Source organism: Mya arenaria, chromosome 11, assembly GCF_026914265.1.
Source record: "Mya arenaria isolate MELC-2E11 chromosome 11, ASM2691426v1".
Classification (NCBI taxonomy): Eukaryota; Metazoa; Mollusca; class Bivalvia; order Myida; family Myidae; genus Mya; species Mya arenaria.
In genome coordinates this window covers 37,664,810-37,689,152 of record NC_069132.1, presented here as the reverse complement: position 1 = coordinate 37,689,152, position 24,343 = coordinate 37,664,810, and the positions used below count along the sequence as shown (strand labels likewise).

The 24,343-nt window shown below is 33.2% G+C and overlaps 1 protein-coding gene and 1 long non-coding RNA gene across 2 annotated transcripts; both read left to right on the top strand.

Annotated features, from left to right (window-relative positions):
- Positions 1 to 1,534: 1,534 nt before the first annotated feature.
- Positions 1,535 to 22,962, top strand: LOC128208511 (uncharacterized). The gene is made up of 19 exons (XM_052912072.1): positions 1,535 to 1,667; positions 7,199 to 7,512; positions 7,624 to 7,767; positions 9,821 to 9,959; positions 10,325 to 10,476; positions 10,937 to 11,110; positions 11,341 to 11,384; positions 11,754 to 11,785; positions 11,947 to 12,044; positions 12,188 to 12,360; positions 14,239 to 14,370; positions 15,451 to 15,722; positions 15,952 to 16,087; positions 18,461 to 18,537; positions 18,851 to 18,910; positions 19,250 to 19,331; positions 19,919 to 20,019; positions 22,450 to 22,515; positions 22,688 to 22,962. Exons 1-19 carry the CDS (start codon positions 1,539 to 1,541, stop codon positions 22,790 to 22,792), a joined length of 2,430 nt encoding a protein of 809 aa, XP_052768032.1. The 5' UTR covers positions 1,535 to 1,538; the 3' UTR covers positions 22,793 to 22,962.
- On the top strand, positions 12,198 to 13,793 carry LOC128209695 (uncharacterized). Its single transcript, XR_008257050.1, has 3 exons — positions 12,198 to 12,355; positions 12,713 to 12,759; positions 13,686 to 13,793. It is a non-coding gene; the product is annotated as an uncharacterized LOC128209695 (long non-coding RNA).
- Positions 22,963 to 24,343: the final 1,381 nt, after the last annotated feature.

Below are 24,343 nucleotides of genomic sequence, written 5' to 3'. Positions count from 1 at the left end.
ATGAAAAGCATCATTGCACTAAAACTCAGAGAAAAAAAACAAAGAAAACATTATTAAAATTGAAAATACGACACATGTTTGCTAAACTTTTCTTCCAAATTAGAACCTAAGTAAAAAAATTAAAGAAAGAGACGTCACACGCTGGAACATTCCTAGCTCTTTAAAAAAAAGGGTTTAAAGATAACACGAATCTGCAAAATTTTCATAAAATCAAAGCACTAAAAGTTGAGATAGGTAAGGACGCCATATTCAACCTAATATTCTTATGAGGAATCATCAAAAACAATAAGGCGAGTACTCTTCAAAGTATTACCGTTATAAACGAATACCACGCTTGGTTGTTGACGCTTTTTTAGGCGTTGGTGGCGTAAACAAATACCAGTCAATTGTTATGTAAGTTTTTGGGGAAGTTCCAAATTCAAAGAAATACAGTTTAAAAAGTTATTTGTTTAGTGATAGAACGACAAATTTATGTTCAAGCAGTTGATCTCGTCTGTAATTTGATATTATCGAAAGCAAATGTTCAAACATTTAGCTTCAAAGTTCAAGTAAGCGTTTGAAAACAGGACAATCATTTTTCTGATAAACGGTAAGTTATTTTGTATCCTAAAATATCTTTATTTAAACATATGCATCATTTTTTATATCAAAATATTATTTTGGGCAAGATTTAATAGTTCAAAAGTGATGTTTTGGGTTTGATTACGGGGAAGTTACTACACTTGATTTTAAGTAATTCTTAAAGTAGACATTTCTCGGTTGCAGTGATACTATCAAATAGATATTTTCACTTTAAATATTTGTTATTTCACCGATAAAACTCATGGAAAAGCATGAAAAAACTTAAAAATAGTATTAAAAGACCAAGCATCAGATGATGCCTCTTTAACTGGCTTACAATGTATATTATATGTTGTATTTAAGGAAGATGTATGGTTGCTGTCGACTGCATTTGCTAGTAAATGTATTAAATTTTAATTATTTTTGTACCAAGAAAATTATATAAAAATTGAAATGGTAACGTTAAGCATTCAACAGATCGTTGACGACTTGCTTTGATTTGAAGTACAATTGTACAATGTCCACATACTGAAAATATCAAACAATCAATATATTGTAATGATCTATTTTATAAGCTATGATCCTTTCAAGTTTCATATTATTAGTGCTAACCTTAGCTCGGGATGCGTTAAGGCACATGATGTGTAAAAACATAAGGGTAAACAGTTTAGACAAGAGTAAGGAGTAAATGCTGATGGGGCCAACGTACCTTGCTGTAATAGCTAGTATAGCACGCAAAACCATCCAAAGATGTCGTGTGCATGACATATTTAATCTTCTCGCATTGCTATGCTGTTCGACAAAATGCAGTTTTAAAACTATTTAAGTTTTATTCCCATATTTGGTACCATAGTTCAAACAGTGTTATCTATGTTCCTGACCCAAAAAACAATCCGTCGTAAAATATATCAGTTGAAAAGGACTTAAATCACCAAGATATATATTAATGAACATAATGTTATAATATAACAATCAAAATGGAATTTATTAGGACTGTTTGTTCATTGGTACTGTTTTGTTTAATATTACGTATTGCCTGCTCGACCCCAGAGTTTCTGGGTGGATACTTGACATATAGCCTAGAAGATAGGGACAACGTCATTTATGTAAGTAAAAACGTCCCTTGGCAACATTTTCTTTCTAGTTTTCATATATATATGTATATATATATATATATACTACTGAAACAAATGTCTAATTAAGGAATAAATACATGTTTGAATCAAAATGCTCAGTAATCATCATTCAATGACCATCCGAACTTTTTTATTGTCTTCATCTTCTAATAAATACATTAATTTGTTTTATTTAAGAATCAGTATTCTTTCAAGTTCATAACCATTAAAAACTCATTGTCACACCAATATGCATAGAGACAAGAATTATAACATAAGTAATATTAATATATTATATATGTTTGAAATATAAAGATTGCGAGAATGTGTATACAATATCAAAAATGCTGTCACTTTTTAGATATGATATTTAAAGGTAATGAGTAATGATTTGGGTTATAGATGAATGTGTATTAACTGATAATAGGTACAACCACAAGGTTCATATTAGAATGTTACATACAAGTCAGTGACTTATTGTTAAAGAATAAAAAGAAGTATCTGTATGTATCAAAGAAGTACATATTAAAGTTTGATCACTAAAGTAAATAACACAACCAACAATACTACATGTATCATAGTCTTATACAAAAAGCTAAGTGAGAAAAGAATATGGGAAATACATAATAAATAGTAATACTATATTATCAACGTTATAAAAATAGAAGGACTGGTTATAACTCTGCATTAAAAACAAATCGTGCGTGTGTTATAATATCTAATAGTACGTCTAAGGTGTTCATATAGTAGGCATTCATGCGCATAGCGTGGCATACTCGTTTACTCGTTCAAGTAAACTTTCGAACTGAAAGTAAAAATATAAATCACTTTTAAATGCAAAATAAAGACAATAAAATATTTAGAATGGATGGAGGGGGGTCTAGCATATGTGAAGTCTTACTTACTGTAAGTATTTAACGGCTATATACACACACTGGAAGGCAAACACTGTTTGAATCTTGCCATTGGCCACGCATCAACTGAGATCTATGCAAGGAATATGATGGATCTTGTGCAAACCATCGCATTTGCGTTTGACTATTCTGCTAAACGAATGCTATGCTTTAAAGAGCAGTAGCAGGAGATCAGGTTAGCAAGCAAGATATGGAGAAAAGAACAAAACTTCAGTCTCTCTGTGCGACGCGTTGGGATGCCAGGGCTGACGCTCTATTTACGTTCGTGTCCGCAATTACAGCCGTTGAATACGCGCTGAATGAGCTCACAACTGAACATGGAGGTACGGAGCCTTCATCATACAGAAGCGGGATCTTAAGGCTGCACCCTTACAGATTAAACGTTTTAACAACTTTTTTTTTAAATTCTTTGAACGAGCCGATTTTTGCGAAAATGCATGGAAACCAGTTATATAAGACTGCTGACACAAAAATTTAAGTTACAAAATTAATGTTTTATGCATTTTTCATAAAACATTAATTTTCGAACGGAAATATGAAGATCTACGATCTTATTTTTTGTCAGCAATCTTATATTGTTGGTTTACAAATATTTACGCAAAAAATGCTCTTTCTAAGACTAAAAATAATAAAAAGTTGTAAAAACGGTAAATCTGTGAGAGTGCAGGTTTAAGCTTCAACTTTATCGTCACTCTTGTAGCTGTCGAGTGCATTCTCAGTGGGGTTGTCCCTCTGTCAAAGATGTTGAAGAAAGAGAATGCGATCTGGTTCTAGCTTCGTTAGAGGCAAGGGCTTTAGAAACCCAACTACATAATTATAGGAACGATGAAGGTACTTGGGACAATTTGTTCACTAAAGCTGTGGTTTTGGCACAGCAAGTTGGAGTGGAGCCTTCGATTCCTCGTAACGCTAAAAGGCATGAAAACAGACCTAATGCTCCAGCAGCAACACCATAAGACTTCTGGTGACGAAACATGTGGAATCCATTTGTAGACCATCTCATTTCAGATTTATGGAATCCTCTTCTTTTTCCACATGGGCGTTTTAGGACGCAGTACCTCATGCGAAACCAGGTTGGTGAGCTGAAAAATGAGACGTTGCAGCAGATCTGTAAAGAATTCGAGGCTGATATCAACGGCGTCAACGATCAATTCTGAAACGTTCCACATTCAAAAACTAGATGGACAGCAGTGACGCCGGAATATGTCCCAAACTCTTGAAACAGTTATAAAAAGAGCCCGGTTGGAATTGTATAAAAATTGTATAAAAACATAAGAATGTGCTTGTCAATGTGACTGGCTATGCCAGTTTCTATGGCAACAGCAGAAAGGTCGTTTCGACGAGGAAGCGCGTGAAAATGTATCTGAAAAACACCATGACAACAGAACGGCTATCTGGGTTAGGTTTGATGAACATTTACAGAGAAAGGGAGATCAGTCCTAAATATCAATTAAATCACAGATTGTATGCGTTTTCTTTCATTCATTCATAGAAATATTATTGTGTATACATAACTATATATTTAGATAGTGTGATATTAAGCGTTATTTAGCTAAATAATTCTGTTTTGTATTTTCTTCAAAACGTAGACATAAGAATTGTTCAATACCGGTCTTGATTTTTTTAAGACAAGTCTAACCCAGACTTCTAATTATAGAAATAAACATCTCAAAGTCTACTCTTTAAAACGGGAACAAACCGTTCAATCTATACAGACCATATAACCATACCTCATAAAGACCGGATGGTTGTGGAATTAATCTCCTCCTGTCTGAAACAATTACCGAATCATCGGCAAAAAGCAGCAAATAAATTTAAAAATGGTCATACCATATATGTCAAGACGTCAAGTTTTGCTTGCCAATTAATTTCAAAACCATTGAAGAAAAGAAAAAAATCAATTTAGCTTTTCTTGAAACCGGCCAAGGTTACCCTTGAAACTTTCTAATAGTTCCAAGTGTTTTACACTTTTTCACCTCATCAATCAATAAATCAATAAATCAATCAATCAAACACTTTTTTTCCTAAAAGGAGATATGCATACATATGTACAAATGTATATACATATATAACATAACATACGGCCCAGGAGTGATATAACCCCATGCAATATTTTTTTATATATAACTAGTGTAATAACAATGCAAATTAGGCAACCGCATCACAGAAAAATCCAAACAAACACCTCCCTGATCATAGTTCCGGAAAAATACATAGTCATGAAATTGAATGACAACAATGATCCTGCGAACCAGATTATGCAAACATCGGTAGACAAGAACATTGCATCTTTGAACAACCATCGCCACATAAATCCAAATAAACACAATAAAATGTCCAGCATCCTGTACTCCAGTGAAAAAAAACTTCTACTTTCTTGCAAAATGCTCATTCCAGGCACCTCGCCAGCAATGCTTAGTTCACACACTGTCACAGTCACTGATTCCACATCAAATCCGACTTTTCTGGTGGATTTTACAACATTTATGGTGCTCCAATTCGCGGAGGTAATGTCTTTGTACACATCCATCAAAATGACAAATTCCATGCTGTAATCGACCAGCTACACTATTTTAAGCGACTGTGACGCTGACTTGTATCTTCTTTTTAAACCCCAACCGCCAAATGACATGTACAAACTCGCGTGATTCCTTATCACGTCACACAGTTATGACATTGCTCTTATTATTGATTTGCTTGATTTAAATGTTGTTTTTAAGTGAAACCTTTGAAAATTGGTTGATAATTGAGACACGATTTATGTTTTTTATTGTTAATAAAATGTTTCTATGTCGGGCTACTTTCTTTCCTGCGGATGAAGCATCCTGATAATACACAATGTAAATTCTTCGCACTATGACACGAGAAGTGTATTGAAGAAACTTTGACCTGGATTTCGACCGTAAATGAGTTATGTTATAAATAGAATCTCATATTCGTGTTTATTTTAAACTCGTCATTTTAAAACGATTAAAACTCGGCATAGCTATATATATAATTTCTAAAGCATTTCAAGACAATTATAGACATTCCAAGTGTTTGACACTTTTTTTACCTCATTATACATGGATCACACTAGGGACAAAACTTTATCATCGATTCCCAACTATAAATTTATACCAGAGCCTGTTCCTATCAATGCAATCGTAAGTTGTTGTTTTTTCCTTACTTTAACCCCACTTATTTTTTCGAACACTTAATGTTAACGAGAACATTTTTGCCATGCTATTAATTAATGTTATGTTTCAGTAGTTAAGGGAATTTAACCCAGTCCAAAATTATTCCAAACATAAACGAGATTTAAAATAATTTATATTATCTTTTACCCTACTAAACCGCTAAAATTGAATATCAAATTAAGTTAACCAGGTTTTTAATACCGGGTCAAAAGGAACATAAGGTTAAAATAGTAATTATCCTAATGTATGACGAAGATATTTCCATTAACTTTTCTAGCAATGTTAGTTGAATGTTTTTACATTAATAAACATGGTTTAGCAATTGATGAAACACCTATTTGAACATGTGCCATTATTGACTCCACTCAAAGCCGCAAATCCTTTCTTGGCCGTAACATTCACTTTTAACCACCTTATACTGAGTAAAATACTGTCACTTCAATTTGTCACAAACTTTATTCTGATATCTTATGTATAAGTCCACAATGAGACTATTACAACTTGAAATTAATGAAACAAACTTACAAACTATTTATCATCGATGTTAACCTTCTGTATAACTGTCTTTTGGATGTGCTTGGGCAAATGATTAAATTTTAACTGTTACTGACTTCATTTCACCTCTCACATTCTAACACACGCATGGTCTTAGCCTAAATTGCACAATCAAAACAAAGCAATGCACAGACCAGACTTTAATTAAATTTCTCTCATTGAAATATGCTTTTAAATGACTCTATGTCGCGCAACAAAATGCCAGTACGGTTAGACCTTTCGAATTAGTATAAATTGTCAGAAAGTTATACGATTGCTCATCTTTTCTCTCAAAGTGTGTTGATTCTGCTCTGATTAAAAGGGTTAATTAACAATTTTTCGTGAATTTATACTTAGAAGTTATTATTGTTTAGCACAATGGATTGAACATTTAACAGGACCCAAAATAGGAAAAAGGAACATTATTACATTCCTTGACAGACCGTTCGTATATGAGTGGCTTAAAAGATAACTTTATTTTCTTTCTATCACTATTAAAATCGGCTCAACTTGTATATAAGTGGCTCAAAATACAACTTTCTCTCATTTATATTATAATAAAGATATCGGTGCTTATTTCCTAACTAGATAAATCATTTCAATTCACTCGCATGTAAGTGGTAAATAGAAAAATGTACCATCGTTCCTATACCTACCAGTAGCTGCCCATTCTCATATATTGCTTAAAAATAGATGTATTTCCTTTTTGTTGATGTCGATATCGGTCCAAGTAAATATCATTGGCTCAAACATTCATGCCTTTTTTATCTATCGATATCAGCGTTATTGTATGTGATTGATTCAATGTTGACTGTTAATCCTGTCTTTAACTCGGTTTTGAAGCCAAATTCGTGAAATCACTGCCAAACTTGCCCTTTTTCATTTGCAATTGCAGGCACACATTGAATTGACAACAGGCTGGGCTCTTGGAACAGGGCCTTGTGGCCCAGGATGTAGCCACCTTGATATAGGAACCAATACAAGTCAATCTAGGGCAGCAATTACCCTTAGAGAAGGACCGACGTTCTTTGGAAAAATGACTTCTGATTATACAAATTTTGGTATTACGATGATTAGAGATTTAAACAATTTTGTTCACAGTTCATTCCATGAAAATGTTATCGCAGTCAGCATGGCTGGTAAATGGGAGCAGGAAAAGGCAATACTGACCTTTCCGCTGTTACAAAACAAAACACATGAAGATTTCAAGTAAGTGTCGTCATTTTTATATTTTGTATTTGTTGTATACTATAGTTGCTACGGACATTATAGCCGTCATTTTAAAGAAAAAACAATAATGCAATAAATAACATATTGTAGCTTCGACGGTGTCTATTGGAGGAACCTCTCATTCCAAGGCTCCAAACGCCGGTGGCATCTTCAAGCAAGGATACAGTCTCCTATTCGGAGTGATACAAATTCAAGAAACCACTGCCCTAGAGTGATGGCAAAACCTTTATATCGGTAATATTGTATTAATTAATTAGTTATGACCTTATCATTGTTCAAGCTGTATGAGATGTTTTTAAATTAGTTCGTAGTTCAAAGACTAATTTCATGCCACAAATTGGTATTACAATCCATGAAAGTTGGAACAAGTTTTGATCATTTTTCTAGATATTATAATATGGATTAAAGTTCATTAATGTTCACGACTATTAATCAGATGAAGGTCTTTTATAACTTCTATTTAGATCTTTTTGTTGTTCTGCATTTGTCTTGAACACTTTTTCGGTGCATTTTAAACAATTTTATGGCAGGAGAGGATGTAATTTAAACATTATATGGATACACAAACGCTCATGTTAATTGTTAGTTGAAGACAACCGCCAATATATTTCATTTATATGATTTTTCCAAAAGTCTAATGTCATTTTGTGTTTATGGTGTGTATGCTTTTGTCATCAGTGAGTTGCAATTATTTAATTAATCCCATGAACTTGTAAAACAAGTAAGAAAGCCCCTGTGGGAATGTTACGTGTCTTAAATATTTTAATAATTGGATTCTATAATAGTTAAAGAACTTTTAATGACCGTATCTAGAGCATCAAGTTCAATATATTCTTTGAAAAATAAATTCTAGAAGTTCTTATTTTGTTCAAGACACTATATCTTTTAAAATTCCAGATATTGATGTTCAATAACAGGCTATTTCAAGCCTTTTCACTTTTAAGAACGTAATTAAAGAACGATGGGGTTCTATAAAAATACAATTTAACGGTTCTTGTTCATCAATAATTGTTTATGGAACTTCATGTTTTCTAGAACTTATTGTTTTAGTTCGGTCATTTAGCTTGCTTGCACTATTCAAGAACACAATTCTTGAACTATGTTTGAAGTTTTAGAAATGATGATGTTCCTGTGGAAATACTTTTGAAGAACAATGGATTTAACAAAAGGGCAAATACTTCATCTCAACATACGTCAAAGAAGGGAAAAAAAATCAAATATTCTGTTTTAAATCGTAATTTTTTTTTACGATTTCATAAAATGAAAAAAAAAAAAAATTCTTACAACGGGGAATCTTTGAGTCTGTGTATTTTACCGGGTATGTTTGGCACATGGATTCGTTCCAAAAATAAGCTTCAGAGGCCTTACTTTCTCCACAGCAAACATTATTTATTAACTACATGTATATATATATATTTGACAGAAATTGTTGTTGAATCCTTATACAGACTTCTGAAGATCCTTATGCTTATCAATGTGTCTTCATCAATGTGAATTCGTGCAAATCATTGTACACTCGTGTCATTAGAGAGAAGTAGTCATATATATATATATATATATATATAGAGAGAGAGAGAGAGAGAGAGAGAGAGAGAGAGAGAGAGAGGGGGGGGGGAGAGATATTTGCTAAGCAAACCTTCTGGTGAATATATTGTTATTATCCGTTCGTTTGAAAAATCAAATGTCTGTAATTTTCAATGACATACAAACAGTATTGTAATTTAAAATTGATTATCAGTGTTCAGTTCATGGCAATTACTAATTTTACGTACTCATGAATCTCCCTTCTTAAGGCCTCATACTTTCTCTATCACATATCATTTTAAGAACTATAAATGCACTTGAACAAAAGTTCTTGAATAATTAAAGTTTTCAACCGATTCTACATCAAGAAATATCCTTTACATAGTTCAAGATATACTCAAGTTTCTAAACCCAGAGTCAGAAAATATTCAAATACTTGGTTTTAGAATTGTTATTTATGTTCTATAATAGTTATAGCACTGATTGTTCTAAAACTTTTATCGCAGAGGATGTTTTAACTAAAATCAATTTCAAAGTTTTCCCTTCCCTATACCTGTAATTTTATTAGCAACGATAATTAGAATAAGATGCTGTAATTTCAACAAACGAATAAGGTTGTTTTAGTTTGTATCAGCAGAAAAGCAGTTTATATATTTGATTCCACAAATAACCATCCCGTTCAAGAATAAATCGTTGATGGCATTATCTAAAGTCCGACAATCTTATCGTTTAAATCTGTATGGATTTTGCTTTTGCATTTCAGAATTAAACTCAATACCACTTCGACGATACTGATTCCGATCATGGATAGGGATGGCGACCTTGTACGATGCAGTAAAACCGTACACATTGCAGCCGGAGAATTCACATTTTATACTTTACCCGGTGTAACCGTCCATGAGGTTAGATTTGAGCCTATTACAATATATGAGCCAAGTTGTATTTAAGACGGGCTGATTTGCTATGGCTTTCTTATGAATGTCCTTATCTTATATCAACTACGACATGACTATTTTGTCTATTATTAATAAGCTGAAGTGCTGATTTGTATTTAATGAGTCCAGCTTCGAGTATAAAAAAGGGAGTTTTTAGTTAATTAATAAATCTTCGTGAACGTGTCTTTGCAAATTTAAATGTAGCTCAATTGCATATTTACTCGAACTCATTGCATATATAATGGAACAGATACACTGAGTGAAATTCTGGTATTCCAGACTCAAGGTTAAAGTAGGTTGTATTACATAATTATAGTGCAACGTTTATTTAGAATTGTACAGTAGAAATAGCAGCCCTCAGCAGGTATGGCTACATTAACAACGACTCGCTAGCTGTTCTGGTCACTGTTTATGACTTTCCCCGGACTGATGTGTTATTTGGCGACCAACTTTACCAGCGAGCAATGGATCCGTTCAGTGCAACGTCAGTGCAGGTAAAACCGATGACTCTGGACTTAATAAACTAAGTATCCGCTGTAGTGCATACGATAAAAAACAATAATCAAAATAATTATTTTACTGCAGAATTCGTCTAATTTATTTATTTATTTATGGGACACAAATAAACGAGAATTGCTTGACTACTAATGATTAAAATCCTTACGACACTACTTATTATGTATTTCTTTTCTTGTAGTTCGCCGTAAACGCAATTTTGAATGTTCCGGTGTTCATTTACCCAACTCCTCCAGCAAATCATGAATTTTATCTTTACGTCGAGTTTCGTTGAAAATAGCAGTGTTTGCTAAAACGTCTGAGAACACGTATGTTCTTAAAACACAAACGCTATCAAAGATGCATACTGACTTTATTTTAGTAATTTCAAACCTTTTGATTTGTGAATGTCGTAAAAAGCAAAAAGTGTAACATAACATTTTTTCCAGAAAAATAGATTCGTTTGCGGTCATTAGGAACGATAATGAGGCGTATGACATATCGCAAGCAAAAGCTGATCCTGATGGCCGAGAACACATAAAGTTTGCTGAATTAAAGTGGACCCCGAGTGACTCTGATGTTGGATCTCATTTAGCATGCATCACAGCAACCGACCTTAATGGGTATTTAACGCATTTACCTTAGCGACACGCCTAAAAGTAGACGAACATATGTGATTAATGCATTTACTGAAATAGAAGTCCATGTGGGTGAAAAAAATGTTATCTTATTCATTGCACTGCAGCTGTTGTAGATATCATTCATTTTGTAAAGTTGTTGGCGAAGGGTTAATCTAAAGTTTGCTTATACCTGGTGTAGCTAGAATGTGTTAAAAGCAACATTTTTATTTCAGGCATGATTCCGAAGAAATCCGATGTTTTATTATAAACGTCAACGGTTTGTTTATATTGTTGATGTTAAGGGTCCTATACATTATGTAATACTCTCTCTTATAGTACAATATATATCATACAGTATTTTAGTTCATATTTCAATTTAAAACCTCACAAAAGTTTTGTTTAAATATATTTCATATCGACAAACATGTACATATTTCAGTAGAAATATGACATAATCGGTGGCTTCTCTTTCATAAATAATAATGGTCATGGCATCGCATACCATTTTTCCTGTTGAAGTATAAGGCATTTCTATATCTTTGGTCTAATTGAAAGCTAGCTTTTCTAAACCAAAATAGTATTCTTTTGATGTGTGAACTGTTCTTTCGTTTATTAGTTGTGATAAAATAAATGTGTTTTACTTCAGGGGAAAGATTTAACAGTTCTGCACAAATTTCAGTAAGTAAGCATTTGTAAAATAATTAAACTTTGGATTAGGTTTCCTTTGATATTTTAGTGAAGAAAAATGGAATTATAGTTGTTAACAAAAATACATGATGTGAAATACATTTCTTTGCATTATGTTTAGCTGATAATCCTATCTGCTAATAAATTCATAGAACAAGCCATATTTTGTCCATGTGCCCTCAACGTCAGAGTTTGTGAAATGTCCAATCGAAGCGACATGCGTCATACCAATATTCGTCAAATCTAACAGGTACGAAAGGCATTCAGAATACAAAGACATGTCCTTTTATATACGATTTACTGAAGATAATCCCTTTTTATACACAATTATAGTAAAGAGAAACTATTAAGAAAAGGTTATTTTATTTCAACTGAATAAACGTTTCGTTCCAGCATTGTAAGACAGATACACGTGCGGAATGCTTATGTCCATATTGCAAACATTGGATTAGTGTCTGAAGTCGTCGTAAATGGCGATGTGTTATATAAGGCTGACCTGTCATTCCAACACTCCAAACACGAACAGGTTCAGATATGTTTACAGGCGGAAGATGTTAACAGGTGTGGTATATTGTCGAAAATCGTCTTCGCTTTAGGCATATTTGTTCTGGCAAACTTATCGCCCATCCGTTCATATTAAATGTTGCAAATTTAGCGATACTATTTTTTATTCAGTAAATTACATAGCGTTGACTTATTTAGAAAGGCATCTAAAGCAACAAAAAACGACAAAAGCAAAGGGAACAAACAAATTAATAAAAAACATATAATGTAAATTTAGTTTTTTATTAATTAACCCAGTGCCATTAAACTGGGTTTATGTTTAAACTTTTTGCTACTGAGCTTGTTTCTGCAGCTTTTTGCATAAAAATTGATATTTATTTTGACATTTCATTTATTGATAAATATTTTTTCCAGCGTTTTAAGTGAACAGTTGTGTTTTTCTTCCAAGATTAAATCACCAGGTATCGACGTTTGACACATTATGCAATTTTTTTTTACAAAATTAACAATAACTTAAGGGCCGGCCACAATGCAAAAGTGGGTGGGGAAGGTCAAAAACTAAAACGTTGAAAAATCATGTTTTATTTAGTTTTGAGGAACGATTTTTTTGGGGAGTGAAACATATATTATTGGTGACATGTTTGCGGGTAAAACATTTTTTACAAATGAAGATTTTATCAGATTTTGGATCAAAAAGCATTCACATTATTTCGGAGAAGTCGACATTATTACTTTGTGTTTTGTTTTGTTTTTGTCAAAATGCCCAAGACTACATATTCAACAATGTCTTGAGAGTTCTTGATGATATCTTGTCAAGTAAGAAAGTTATTCGGAAAATACTGATTGGAATTTATTTCGGGGTTACAAAAATGCATATATCTTTTTTTTTAAAAATAGCTGCAATCAACACAAAACCGCAAGACATTGTTGATTGGGCAGTTCCAAAAAATTTGACTCATAAACATATTCTTTTTGTATTAAGACATTTCCGGAAAAACGTAAATGCTTTTTGATTGGAAAATCTGATAAAATATTCTTTCGTAAAAATCCTAATAACAGCTTCTCATGTTGCAACGGATATATAAATCAAGCTTGTTGAATATTCAACCTCTAAACTAAATAGAAATTGATTTTTTTAAACATTTTAAATTTGGGTCATTTAATCGACTTTTATATCGCTGCCGGCCCTTAACGTTATACTTGAAATGTAAAAGTTTTATTTAATGTATTATTGTAATGTTGAACCTTGAAAGATAACAACATAATATCATTTTGCATTAAGATCACATACATTTGAACAGTAAATTATCTATGATATCTTTAATCATCTGATGTATCGTTTGCCTGTTAAACACGTGCATGAAGGGTTATATCCATCTTTATTTAGATCCCTGTTTAATGAGACCATGTTTAAATTCCGGGATATGCAAATCCGATGAGGAAAATGGCACATTTATTTGCCAATGTGTCGACCAATACAAGGGCAGTCGTTGTCAAATAGGTTTGTATAGAAAATGCAATAGTATACCATCGACAACTTTTCATTTATCCTTTTGTGGTATAATTAAAAAAAAAATATTCCTTTATATAATACTATTTTGAGGGTGGCATTGTTCAAGAGGTGTCCGATTATCACAGTGGTTAATGTTCTCGATTCTCACCAAGGCGACCCAGGTTCGATTCCCGGCTTGGACGCTTGTGAGTTTGGTTAGTGGTCACCAAGCCGGGCTAGTGGGTTTTCTCCAGGAACTTCGGTTTTCCTCACAACACAAGACCACACCTCGCGAAAAATCGTGCCAACGAGTGACACTTAGTATATGTTATCATAACTTTTTTTTACAATTTTCGTTGTGAAATTATAATGTTTAAACTAAGACGCAAACGAAATTGGTCTATCAGTGCCAGTTGTTTTTAATGAATCGTCACATTTTCATTCTTAGCAACTGACGTTTGCAATCCAAATCCATGTGGGGATCATGGGTTTTGTTTTCCCAGCACAAGACCTTACTACTGTTTTTGCTCTGACGACATGGAGCATTTCAACGACTACAGTGGAGTGAACTGTGAAATACGTATGTACAAATCGAAATATATATATGAAGGTATCTTCTACAAATTTAGAAAAAAAAGACAAATTAGATAAATATTTTGTTTATTATTACTATAAGTTTTTTATTCTTCTTAACTGTGTGTATACACAACCGATTATAAGCGATAGATATACAAACTAATGTTTATTCGATGTTTAGTTAAATTTTGCAACTAATTATTATTAAAAGCGGTAAATATATGCATGCTTATAAACCTAAAATGGTTTGACAACATTAAATGATTAAATTTTGATTTTCTAATTCATTTCCTATTTCAATTCAAGTCTATACAGTAGGTTATGTATACGGGCGCTGAACCTTCGAAGGTAATTTTCGGCAAACAACAACACTTATATTTTTTGAAAGGTTTTACCATGTAAGATGACACCTTCAGACAGTAGTATTACAAATGAGTAAAACATTAATGACAAAATATAGTGATAGACCGACGATCGTTCATATTGGCGATCCAATCGCTTTCCGGCTATCGGCCGCAAGGGACGTAGCCGCGTTGGGGCGTTTGTGCAGTAAACTCAAAATGTTTTATACTAAAATCTACCAAGTGTTGATTTTGTGTTAGATCCTGATTGTTTGAAACATGATTTGGAGTGTATTATTGTTTTAATTGATCGACAGTTGCCATCAATGTTTGTAGACCTGTCCTGCAATTTTGATAAGGATACATTTTGTTCTTGGAACAACGAACAAAAGTTAGATACGTTTGACTGGACGTTGCAACGGATGTCGACGGCCTCTTTGAACACAGGTCCTGATGCAGACCATTCGGTTGGTACAGAAAATGGTATATATCTTAAACATTTACTAGCTTCATGTAAGGATAAAGTTTTTTTTTATTCAGCCGAAATGTTGAACTTTTAAGATAATCAAAAAGGTACATATGTAATAAATAATATTATGTAAGCGGAATAAAAGACTTACACGAAACACTGTTCACACATATGAATACAAAAACACCTACCATTCATAGCGATTATTTGGAATACATTCACACTATTGGAAGTGGTTGCACATTATTGACTGTTTTACTCTATTGTATTGTAGGAAGCTATATTTACATCGAAACAAGTGCTCCGAGAATTAAGAACGACACCGCATGGCTTGTCAGTCCGGTGGTACGCGACAGGTTAAATTACACGCAATGTCTTCGTTTCTGGTACAACATGAATGGCGCAAGCATAGGAACACTTAACGTTTATCTTCAGGCTGTTGATGGTACAGACATTCCTGGTAAACGCATATGGTCTTTGGCAGGAAATCAAGGGCCTGATTGGCAGTTTGCACAAGTTACAGTTATCTCTGACTTCGATTTCAAGGTAAACTTTCGTATTAATCATAATGCGTCAGAGAGTATATATTTTTATTAATCTTCACTCCTATGAAATATAAAGTGTAGTCCATAGTTTATGTCATAGGATGCAAAGTATGGGCATATAAGTGATGTTATTTGCAACGCGCTTGTTTTCAGACAATTTAATCATATTATGATAAGTAAAGGTTGTTCAATGACATATTAAGTAACAGAAAATAGCATATGCTCTCCAGATCGTAATTGAGGGCACTGTTGGTGACGGGTATGTTGGAGACATCGCTATAGATGACATCTATTTTGCTGGTGGGTCATGTGATCTTACTACACCTGTCACCACAACATCAGCTACAACTGCGCTTTCAACTAGTAGTAAGTGGTTAATTTTTACAATTGTTTATTTCCCTCACTGAAATATCAAGCAAAATAACGAATTACGTTTTTTATATCAATATTGTTTTACAGACTGCCAAACCAAGATATAATTTTGATAATGACTTGTCAATGATGATATGATTGTTATCATCTTTTGAAGCATCATTGTCTTTCCTATTTGTGGTCACGTGATGTTGTTCTTTCTAACAGTGGTAGCTAAATACATTGTTGGAATATTGTCATTCGCGTGATCGTGGCGACGAGACTCTGCTCCCTCACAATGGTAGTCATTTGTTATTGTTTTTCATCTTGATACGTATTATATGAGGCAAAAATACAAATATTTTAGCACATGTTCTTGTCATTTAGATTTTCAGCAATTAAAGTAGTCAATTACACATTTATCATATTTTGATGTAATGTTTCCTTCATAAAGGACATTGACGGTGTTATTCAACTGCATAGTTATCATCTTTCAATACGATGTTCCCTTCATAACAGACTTAGACGTTGGTAGTCATTATTCTCTTTTCATACGATGTTCCCTTCATAAAAGACATTGACTGTAGTATTCATTTTTCTTTTTCCATACGATGTTCCCTTCATAAAAGACATTGACGGTGGTATTCATTATCCTCTTTCCATACGATGTTCCCTTCATAAAAGACATTGACGGTGGTATTCATTATCCTCTTTTCATACGATGTTCCCGTCATAAAAGACATTGACGGTAGTATTCATTATCCTCTTTCCATACGATGTTCCCTTCATAAAAGACATTGACGGTAGTATTCATTATCCTCTTTCCATACGATTGTCCCTTCATAAAAGACATTGACGGTAGTATTCATTCATTGTCATCTTTCCATCCGATGTTCCCTTCATAAAAGACATTGACGGTAGTATTCATTATCATCTTTCCATACGATGTTCCCTTCATAAAAGACATTGACGGTATTATTCATTATCCTCCTTCCATACGATGTTCCCTTCATAAAAGACATTGACGGTAGTATTCATTATCCTCTTTCCATACGATTGTCCCTTCATAAAAGACATTGACGGTAGTATTCATTCATTGTCATCTTTCCATCCGATGTTCCCTTCATAAAAGACATTGACGGTGGTATTCATTATCCTCTTTCCATACGAGGTTCCCTTCATAAAAGACATTGACGGTAGTATTCATTATCATCTTTCCATACGATGTTCCCTTCATAAAAGACATTGACGGTAGTATTCATTATCCTCCTTCCATACTATGTTCCCTTCATAAAAGACATTGACGGTAGTATTCATTCATTGTCATCTTTCCATCCGATGTTCCCTTCATAAAAGACATTGACGGTAGTATTCATTATCATCTTTCCATACGATGTTCCCTTCATAAAAGACATTGACGGTAGTATTCATTATCCTCTTTCCATACGATGTTCCCGTCATAAAAGACATTGACGGTAGTATTCATTATCCTCTTTCCATACGATGTTCCCTTCATAAAAGACATTGACGGTAATATTCATTATCCTCTTTCCATACGAGGTTCCCTTCATAAAAGACATTGACGGTAGTATTCATTATCCTCTTTCCATACGAGGTTCCCTTCATAAAAGACATTGACGGTAGTATTCATTATCATCTTTCCATACGATGTTCCCTTCATAAAAGACATTGACGGTAGTATTCATTATCCTCTTTCCATACGATTGTCCCTTCATAAAAGACATTGACGGTAGTATTCATTATCATCTTTCCATACGAGGTTCCCTTCATAAAAGACATTGACGGTAGTATTCATTATCATCTTTCCATACGATGTTCCCTTCATAAAAGACATTGACGGTAGTATTCATTATCCTCTTTCCATACGAGGTTCCCTTCATAAAAGACATTGACGGTAGTATTCATTATCATCTTTCCATACGAGGTTCCCTTCATAAAAGACATTGACGGTGGTATTCATTATCATCTTTCCATACGAGGTTCCCTTCATAAAAGACATTGACGGTGGTATTCATTATCATCTTTCCATACGAGGTTCCCTTCATAAAAGACATTGACGGTAGTATTCATTATCCTCTTTCCATACGAGGTTCCCTTCATAAAAGACATTGACGGTGGTATTCAATTATTGTGTTTCTATTAAAACGATGTTCACTTCATAACAGACATAAACGAGTGTGCAAAACATACATAAACGAGTGTGAGGGTGCAGAATGCAGGAAAATGGATGTAAGCTTTAACCGGGTTAATTCATTCATCTGTTACTGTCTAGTACCCTAAAATGTGGATTATTGGCCATGGAATTGTGATATTGACACAATTTATGTTATTTAAGCTTTGCACCTGGGAAGTACGTTTTTGCTTCAGGTAACGGAAGAAAGTGTTTTTCATGCACACATCTCGGAATGTCAGAAAAGTGCAATTCTTTTACTACATGCCATTCGGTGAGTGCGTACATTACCTACTGAATTTCAGATTGTAATATTCAGAGTATACTTATACAATTTATGTTTTTCGTGACATCTTTGTATTTATACAAATTTTACAAATCCGTGGCTGTGGTTTCTACTTTCAAATTATACCGAGTTATGTACAAAGAACAATTACTGAATTGACAGAAAAACGGTCGTTAAAAGAGTTGTTTCAGTCCCTTCTTTTGTAAAACTAAAATTAACCTTCCAATAAGCTATACGGACGTCAACAATATATCGATTCGTATAATTCCTTTCATTTCATTCCCTTGCACTTGCCTTTCAGGGCTGTGCAATTGAAACATATGTTGATGGATATCCGAGATATAACACAGGATGTCGAAACGTTAGTACTACTTGAATAACTGTGCAGTAAAATATATAAAATTATTTTTTTTTAAACCAGCCAGAGAATCAATAGTAATATTAAAACAGTCAACAATTAAACAGAACTTTCTGAACATGTCCATGGCATAACAAAAATCTAAACAATTACATCTATTGTACGTAATATATGCATCTCAGTTTGTATAAGACCATTTCGACTTATGTGTACAGTGTACACAGACATCGTACATTGTACAGGACATCAGCAGCAAGAAGATTGAGGAGGAGGAGATGCATGTTGAGATTGAGGTCAGCTTATACCTGTTCTCGGTCTTTAATATATATTTTTATTCTTTAGATAAGCGATAAAAACATCACCAGAACGTGTCTTAATTACTGTTACTCGGATTTCTGCAACCACCAAGGATGTGGCGTTCCAGGTGAGATATAATTCTATAATTTTCTCCACAGTGCTAAGGGGCGTTGGCATTGTTGCATTTACAATTTCCGTGATTTTAACAGTCTCAATTAAACCGACAATGCTATTTATATAAATGGAATGAAAAAAGAATCTTTCTTTTTTTACGGAAAGCATAAAAGCTGTTCTTCCAGGAGAATGTATTTACTTAATATTAAAAGCTCACAATATAAATTGATGCAAAAGAAAAATAATGCCTCTTCATGTTCAATTGATTGGCCTTTAATAATCAAAACAAATATGATTTGTATATAAATTTAAAAAAAAATAAGCCTTTCTAAATGTTTTAGTGCATAGCTCACGTGGCTCAAATATCACTAAAACTATTATTTTATCTGTACAGAAATCATATGTTTTTGTTTTATTTAATCATTTAAAACATATGAGTTAAACATGATAATACATTAAAAACATTCATCAATATATATTGTGAGCCTTTAAATTGTGGATGAAACAACGAACCACGAAATATTTAATATCTGTCTCCTAAAGTCTACTATCGCACTTATAACTTGTTTATCTTGCTGCATAGTTGTATCTGTATTGTAGGACACGGCCTTCGAAGTGATCGCGGACCTTTGTGTCTAGACTGTGATGACATGGAAAATATGGCCCTCTGCAAAAGCATAACTCCTTGCGCCAAGGATGAAGTAAGAATAAGATTAAAGATAGTAAGGGAAAGAAAGACAAGTTAAGTTAAAAAAATATCACAATTTGTTTGCTATGGTGGCATACTTCTGCCACCAGATAACCATATAACTAACTAGTTAGTTATGTGGTTAACTAGTTACGTAAGTAACTTGAGAAGTACATAGAACAATTATCAAATACTAAAGAAATCAACAATAAAGACAGCCTGAAGATAATCAAACGAGTCAACATGAAACCAACATATAATAACAACAATTATGACATCAATAACAATCACATATCAAATAAATAAATAAACATAGTTTAAATTAATTGTTCACTTTAAAATACCTACTAAATGTGCTACTTTAGACAAAACAATGTCATGTGAGTCCATGGTCCGTTCGGTTATAAAGAAAGCAAGGTTCAATGCCTTTATAGGGAACGTGATTACCTTTCTCAATATAGCAAAACGTTTTTTGTTATACCCCTAACTCAGCGTCATTTGTAGGACTCCTCTGGTAAAGTGATTGAGCCAAAATATTGAAAGATAGACTTCGAATTACTATTGCTTTGTCTGGTACCATGGTTTAGCTAAAATACAAAAAGATGAACTCCAAACTACTGCTGCTCTTTCTGGTACCAGGGTTTAGCCAAAATATGGAAAGATAAACTTTAAATAATGCAGAACAAGTTGTTACGGTTTGTCCTTTACTTGAAATAAAGGTCACATATATATATTAAACATTTTAAATCCCTAGACGGAAAACCAGTTAATTACAGAGATGAACTAATTACCTTGTGTCATATTTTTTAAATTAAAAATTGTTAAGCCCCTGATTTCATGGATGAGAACTTTGTCCACACAGATTCATTTCATTCACATAGAACTGGCTTTAGTGAAAATGGATTTTTTCATTCCGAAAAGCTGAAGGTTTTGAACTGAAATCTTTTTCTTAAAAAGGATTGTCTCCGGAACAAGCTTCCATCATTCATCAGGAAAATAGATAAAATTAGTTGGTTTAAAGTTGCCATTTAAAGACACTTGCTAAGCATTTTAGCATTTTATTAACAATAAGGTAACATATAATTATATGCACATTTGTACATGAAGAATTTTATGGTATAGTTGTCTTGTCATTTTATGAAGTGATAAGCATTTTTTTTTCTCTTTTATCATGGATTTACATTATAATTACTGTTTCATTCTTATAACCAAACATAATAGTATTTCAATACTTGTGTCTGTAATATAATTTCGATATTTTTGTCTGTGATTTATGCAAAATGTTGTTTTTATTACAATGTATATGTGCATCTTATACTGAAATAAATATATCTATATATCTAATAAATAAATACAACATGCAATGAATCGGAATAGTTTTAGAATAAGTATTGTAACAGTCTATGCTTAAAGCTTGTAAGGCGCATTAAATTCAAAGACACACTCCCGCCACAAACATATACACAAGTGATCAGTTAAATATGCAAGGCAGCCATTCATACCGTGTCTTACAAAACATTTTCGCATTTTAGATTGAGAATGCTTCTTGAGATTGATATTTTGTTTTAGCCTGAATCATGCACATATTTTATAGTCAGATATTAAATATTTTTGTTGGACTTGAACTTTGCTTACTTCCGCCATGATGCAAATTGGATTCATCGATTGATTAAAGGTGCTTAATTTAAAGTGAGTGCACTTTCTTAGGAGAAACGTATCTTATACCTTATTTATTGTTCAAATCAATTGACTTTGAACTGATTCATAAGGACATGTATGGTTATCATATACGCTAAACATAAGAAATGGCAAAGTTTGCCTAGTAACATGAAATGTATAGGGAAATTGATAAATAGTTTACAACCTTACGGACGTAACACGCACACGGACTCTGACATTGGTAAAAGTTTTCCAACCAAATGCTACTTGACAGTCTCTAAGAAGCGATTGACCTGATGCATCAAGAACGAATCCGTACTTACATATTTAGACATTCCATGCAACAATGGTGGCTATTGTATGGGACTTTTTTATGACTTATTGAAAAGCGTGTCGGTCAATTGTATAAATCAACTGCCCTAAGTCGAGGTAAGGACAAAATCACTATAGTGGCAAACACTTTGACTGTGGACCGACAAGCCATTCGAAGCGTGTATACTATTACATTTTTGTCTTTTAGATTATGATATAACAATTATCCCCCTCTTTTGACATTGCGCTATCATAGTTTTTACTAAAATGCCATAGACTCGGTCTAGAAATACAAGATGCCTATCAAATATACAACAATTTGATCGATAAGTATATTGATTCCTTTAAATGGATATCTTGTAACTCTGTGCATTTAACACTACAATATATTTCGTGAAATCAACGAATGTTATGACAACTAGTATAATACAGTTTCTTTTTTTTTCGCGATACTATACATTTTGTTATACAGGTTTGCATTATCTACGGAAGTCCTTTCACACACTACGATGGGAAATGCGTGAGCAAGAACTTCCAGGTATAAATGTTTATTTCCTTGTTCAAATTCAAATAACTATTTAATGTTGAAATTGTAAGCTTTCTTTATCAATAGTATAATCTATAGTTCTTCATAGTGATAGAATGATATTTTTTATGTACAATAATTGCTTTATCATGTTGTATTCGATATTTGAAAATTCTACCTGTAGTGCCAGGGCGGGACGTCCGCTGGTGGAATATGCCAGTCTTGTTGCGACCAGGATATGTGTAACACAAACTGCACCCGACCTGCCGTGGTCTCTATTGTTGGTTAACATGAGATGACCTACTTCCGCAAGGGGATTCTGACCAAGACAAATTTAGCACCAACTGTACCCTGTCATACGGGTCCTTCTTGCAAACACTTTCCTTATTTGGCGTAAACGGTTTCATTAAAGATACTGTATTCTGGAGCTATTTGTTTCATTTAATACGAAGTAAAAGAGTTCAAATATTTCAAGTTAAAGTGTTCGAATGTGCACATATTTAAAAATAATAATAGTGTTTTTACTACTGCGTGTTGATCTGGGTGGCTGTATTCAGACTCGGCATTCATGTGGCGCTAACCGAGGGATAATAAAATATGAATAAAATCCACGAAAGTCGAATATGACATATGGATCAAAACAAGGTAGTAATAACCCTTTTATAACATACGTTTCTGTTTTAAATCACAAAAAAGGACAAATGAAGTCATAATAAATGCATTTGGAATACAGCCGTATTGCACTGGAGTTGAATATGGACTGCCGTATTTTGCGTTTGGATTAATGACTGGTATATAATATAAGTATGTAATTTGCGTTTACATTTTCTCTATTCCAAACAACTTATAAAGTGATTTGTTAATAATATTGATGTTACATTTATTCAAAAGTTTCTTTATGTCAATTAGTGTAGAATAGTTATTAAAAAATACACTTCATAAAAAATGCGTGTTTATTATTTTTGTTTTGAAAAGGCTCAATACACTGAACAACTTTCCTAATTTGTCAGCTAACAGGTTTCGGAAATAAAACTTCAGTAAAATATTAATCTCGGTAAGTCAGTCCTGAATGCATATGTAATGCCTGTGCAACATTTGAAGTTTCATGATGGTATCGATAACATAGAACATTAATAACTTCGAAATGATAACCCCCAGCCCAAACGTCGCATTGAACATGACTGTATTAGGATAAAGATAGATCCAATATTTTTAATAAAATACCGTTTTTAAAGCAAAATGCAGGTGAAAATGAACAACCCTTCAAATACATGACAAAGGTTTGATTTTCTTCTTAACCAGCTTTTTAAGTATGTTAAGTTTTAATGTTAAAATGATTCAATGCAATTACAATAGGTTATGCGTAAGCGTTCCTCAAGTTTAAATGAACATTTTTCGAGTTAATTCGAGGTTTCTCCAAACTATTATTGTTTTCCATCAAAAAAATTATACTAATTTGTTGTTCGATCCACACGAATTTCTGAAGACATAGATGGTAATTGTTTGTTTCTGTTTACACTAACTATAAAGCTATGTTTAAAGTGTAGTAAAACGATAACACAGTTAAACAACACGTTTTGTGAGACTATGACGTTTGAATGAAGTGCAAAAGATCATTTCTTTAGACTGTTAATCGAAACAACTTCGGTATACATTTCTGAATCGGTTTTGATACGTCATTAATCCCCATTAACGTGTAAGAACGTGAGTGACGCCTATCCTAATTCGTTATCCTAAAACACAATTTCAAAGTACAGACAGTAGCACCCACAGGCTACTGGTGTTTCTGATTATCAGTCGTAACGCAGCCGAGATATTTTCTCTGTTCATTTCATCCTGG

Bases quoted from the DNA above. Each gene is read 5' to 3' on its own strand.
- LOC128208511 (XM_052912072.1), top strand. From the start codon at position 1,539: ATGGAATTTATTAGGACTGTTTGTTCATTGGTACTGTTTTGTTTAATA. The intron at 1,668-7,198 runs GTAAGTAAAAAC...TTGCAATTGCAG, and splicing joins ATAGGGACAACGTCATTTAT to GCACACATTGAATTGACAAC. The intron at 18,538-18,850 runs GTGAGTGCGTAC...CTTGCCTTTCAG, and splicing joins CTTTTACTACATGCCATTCG to GGCTGTGCAATTGAAACATA.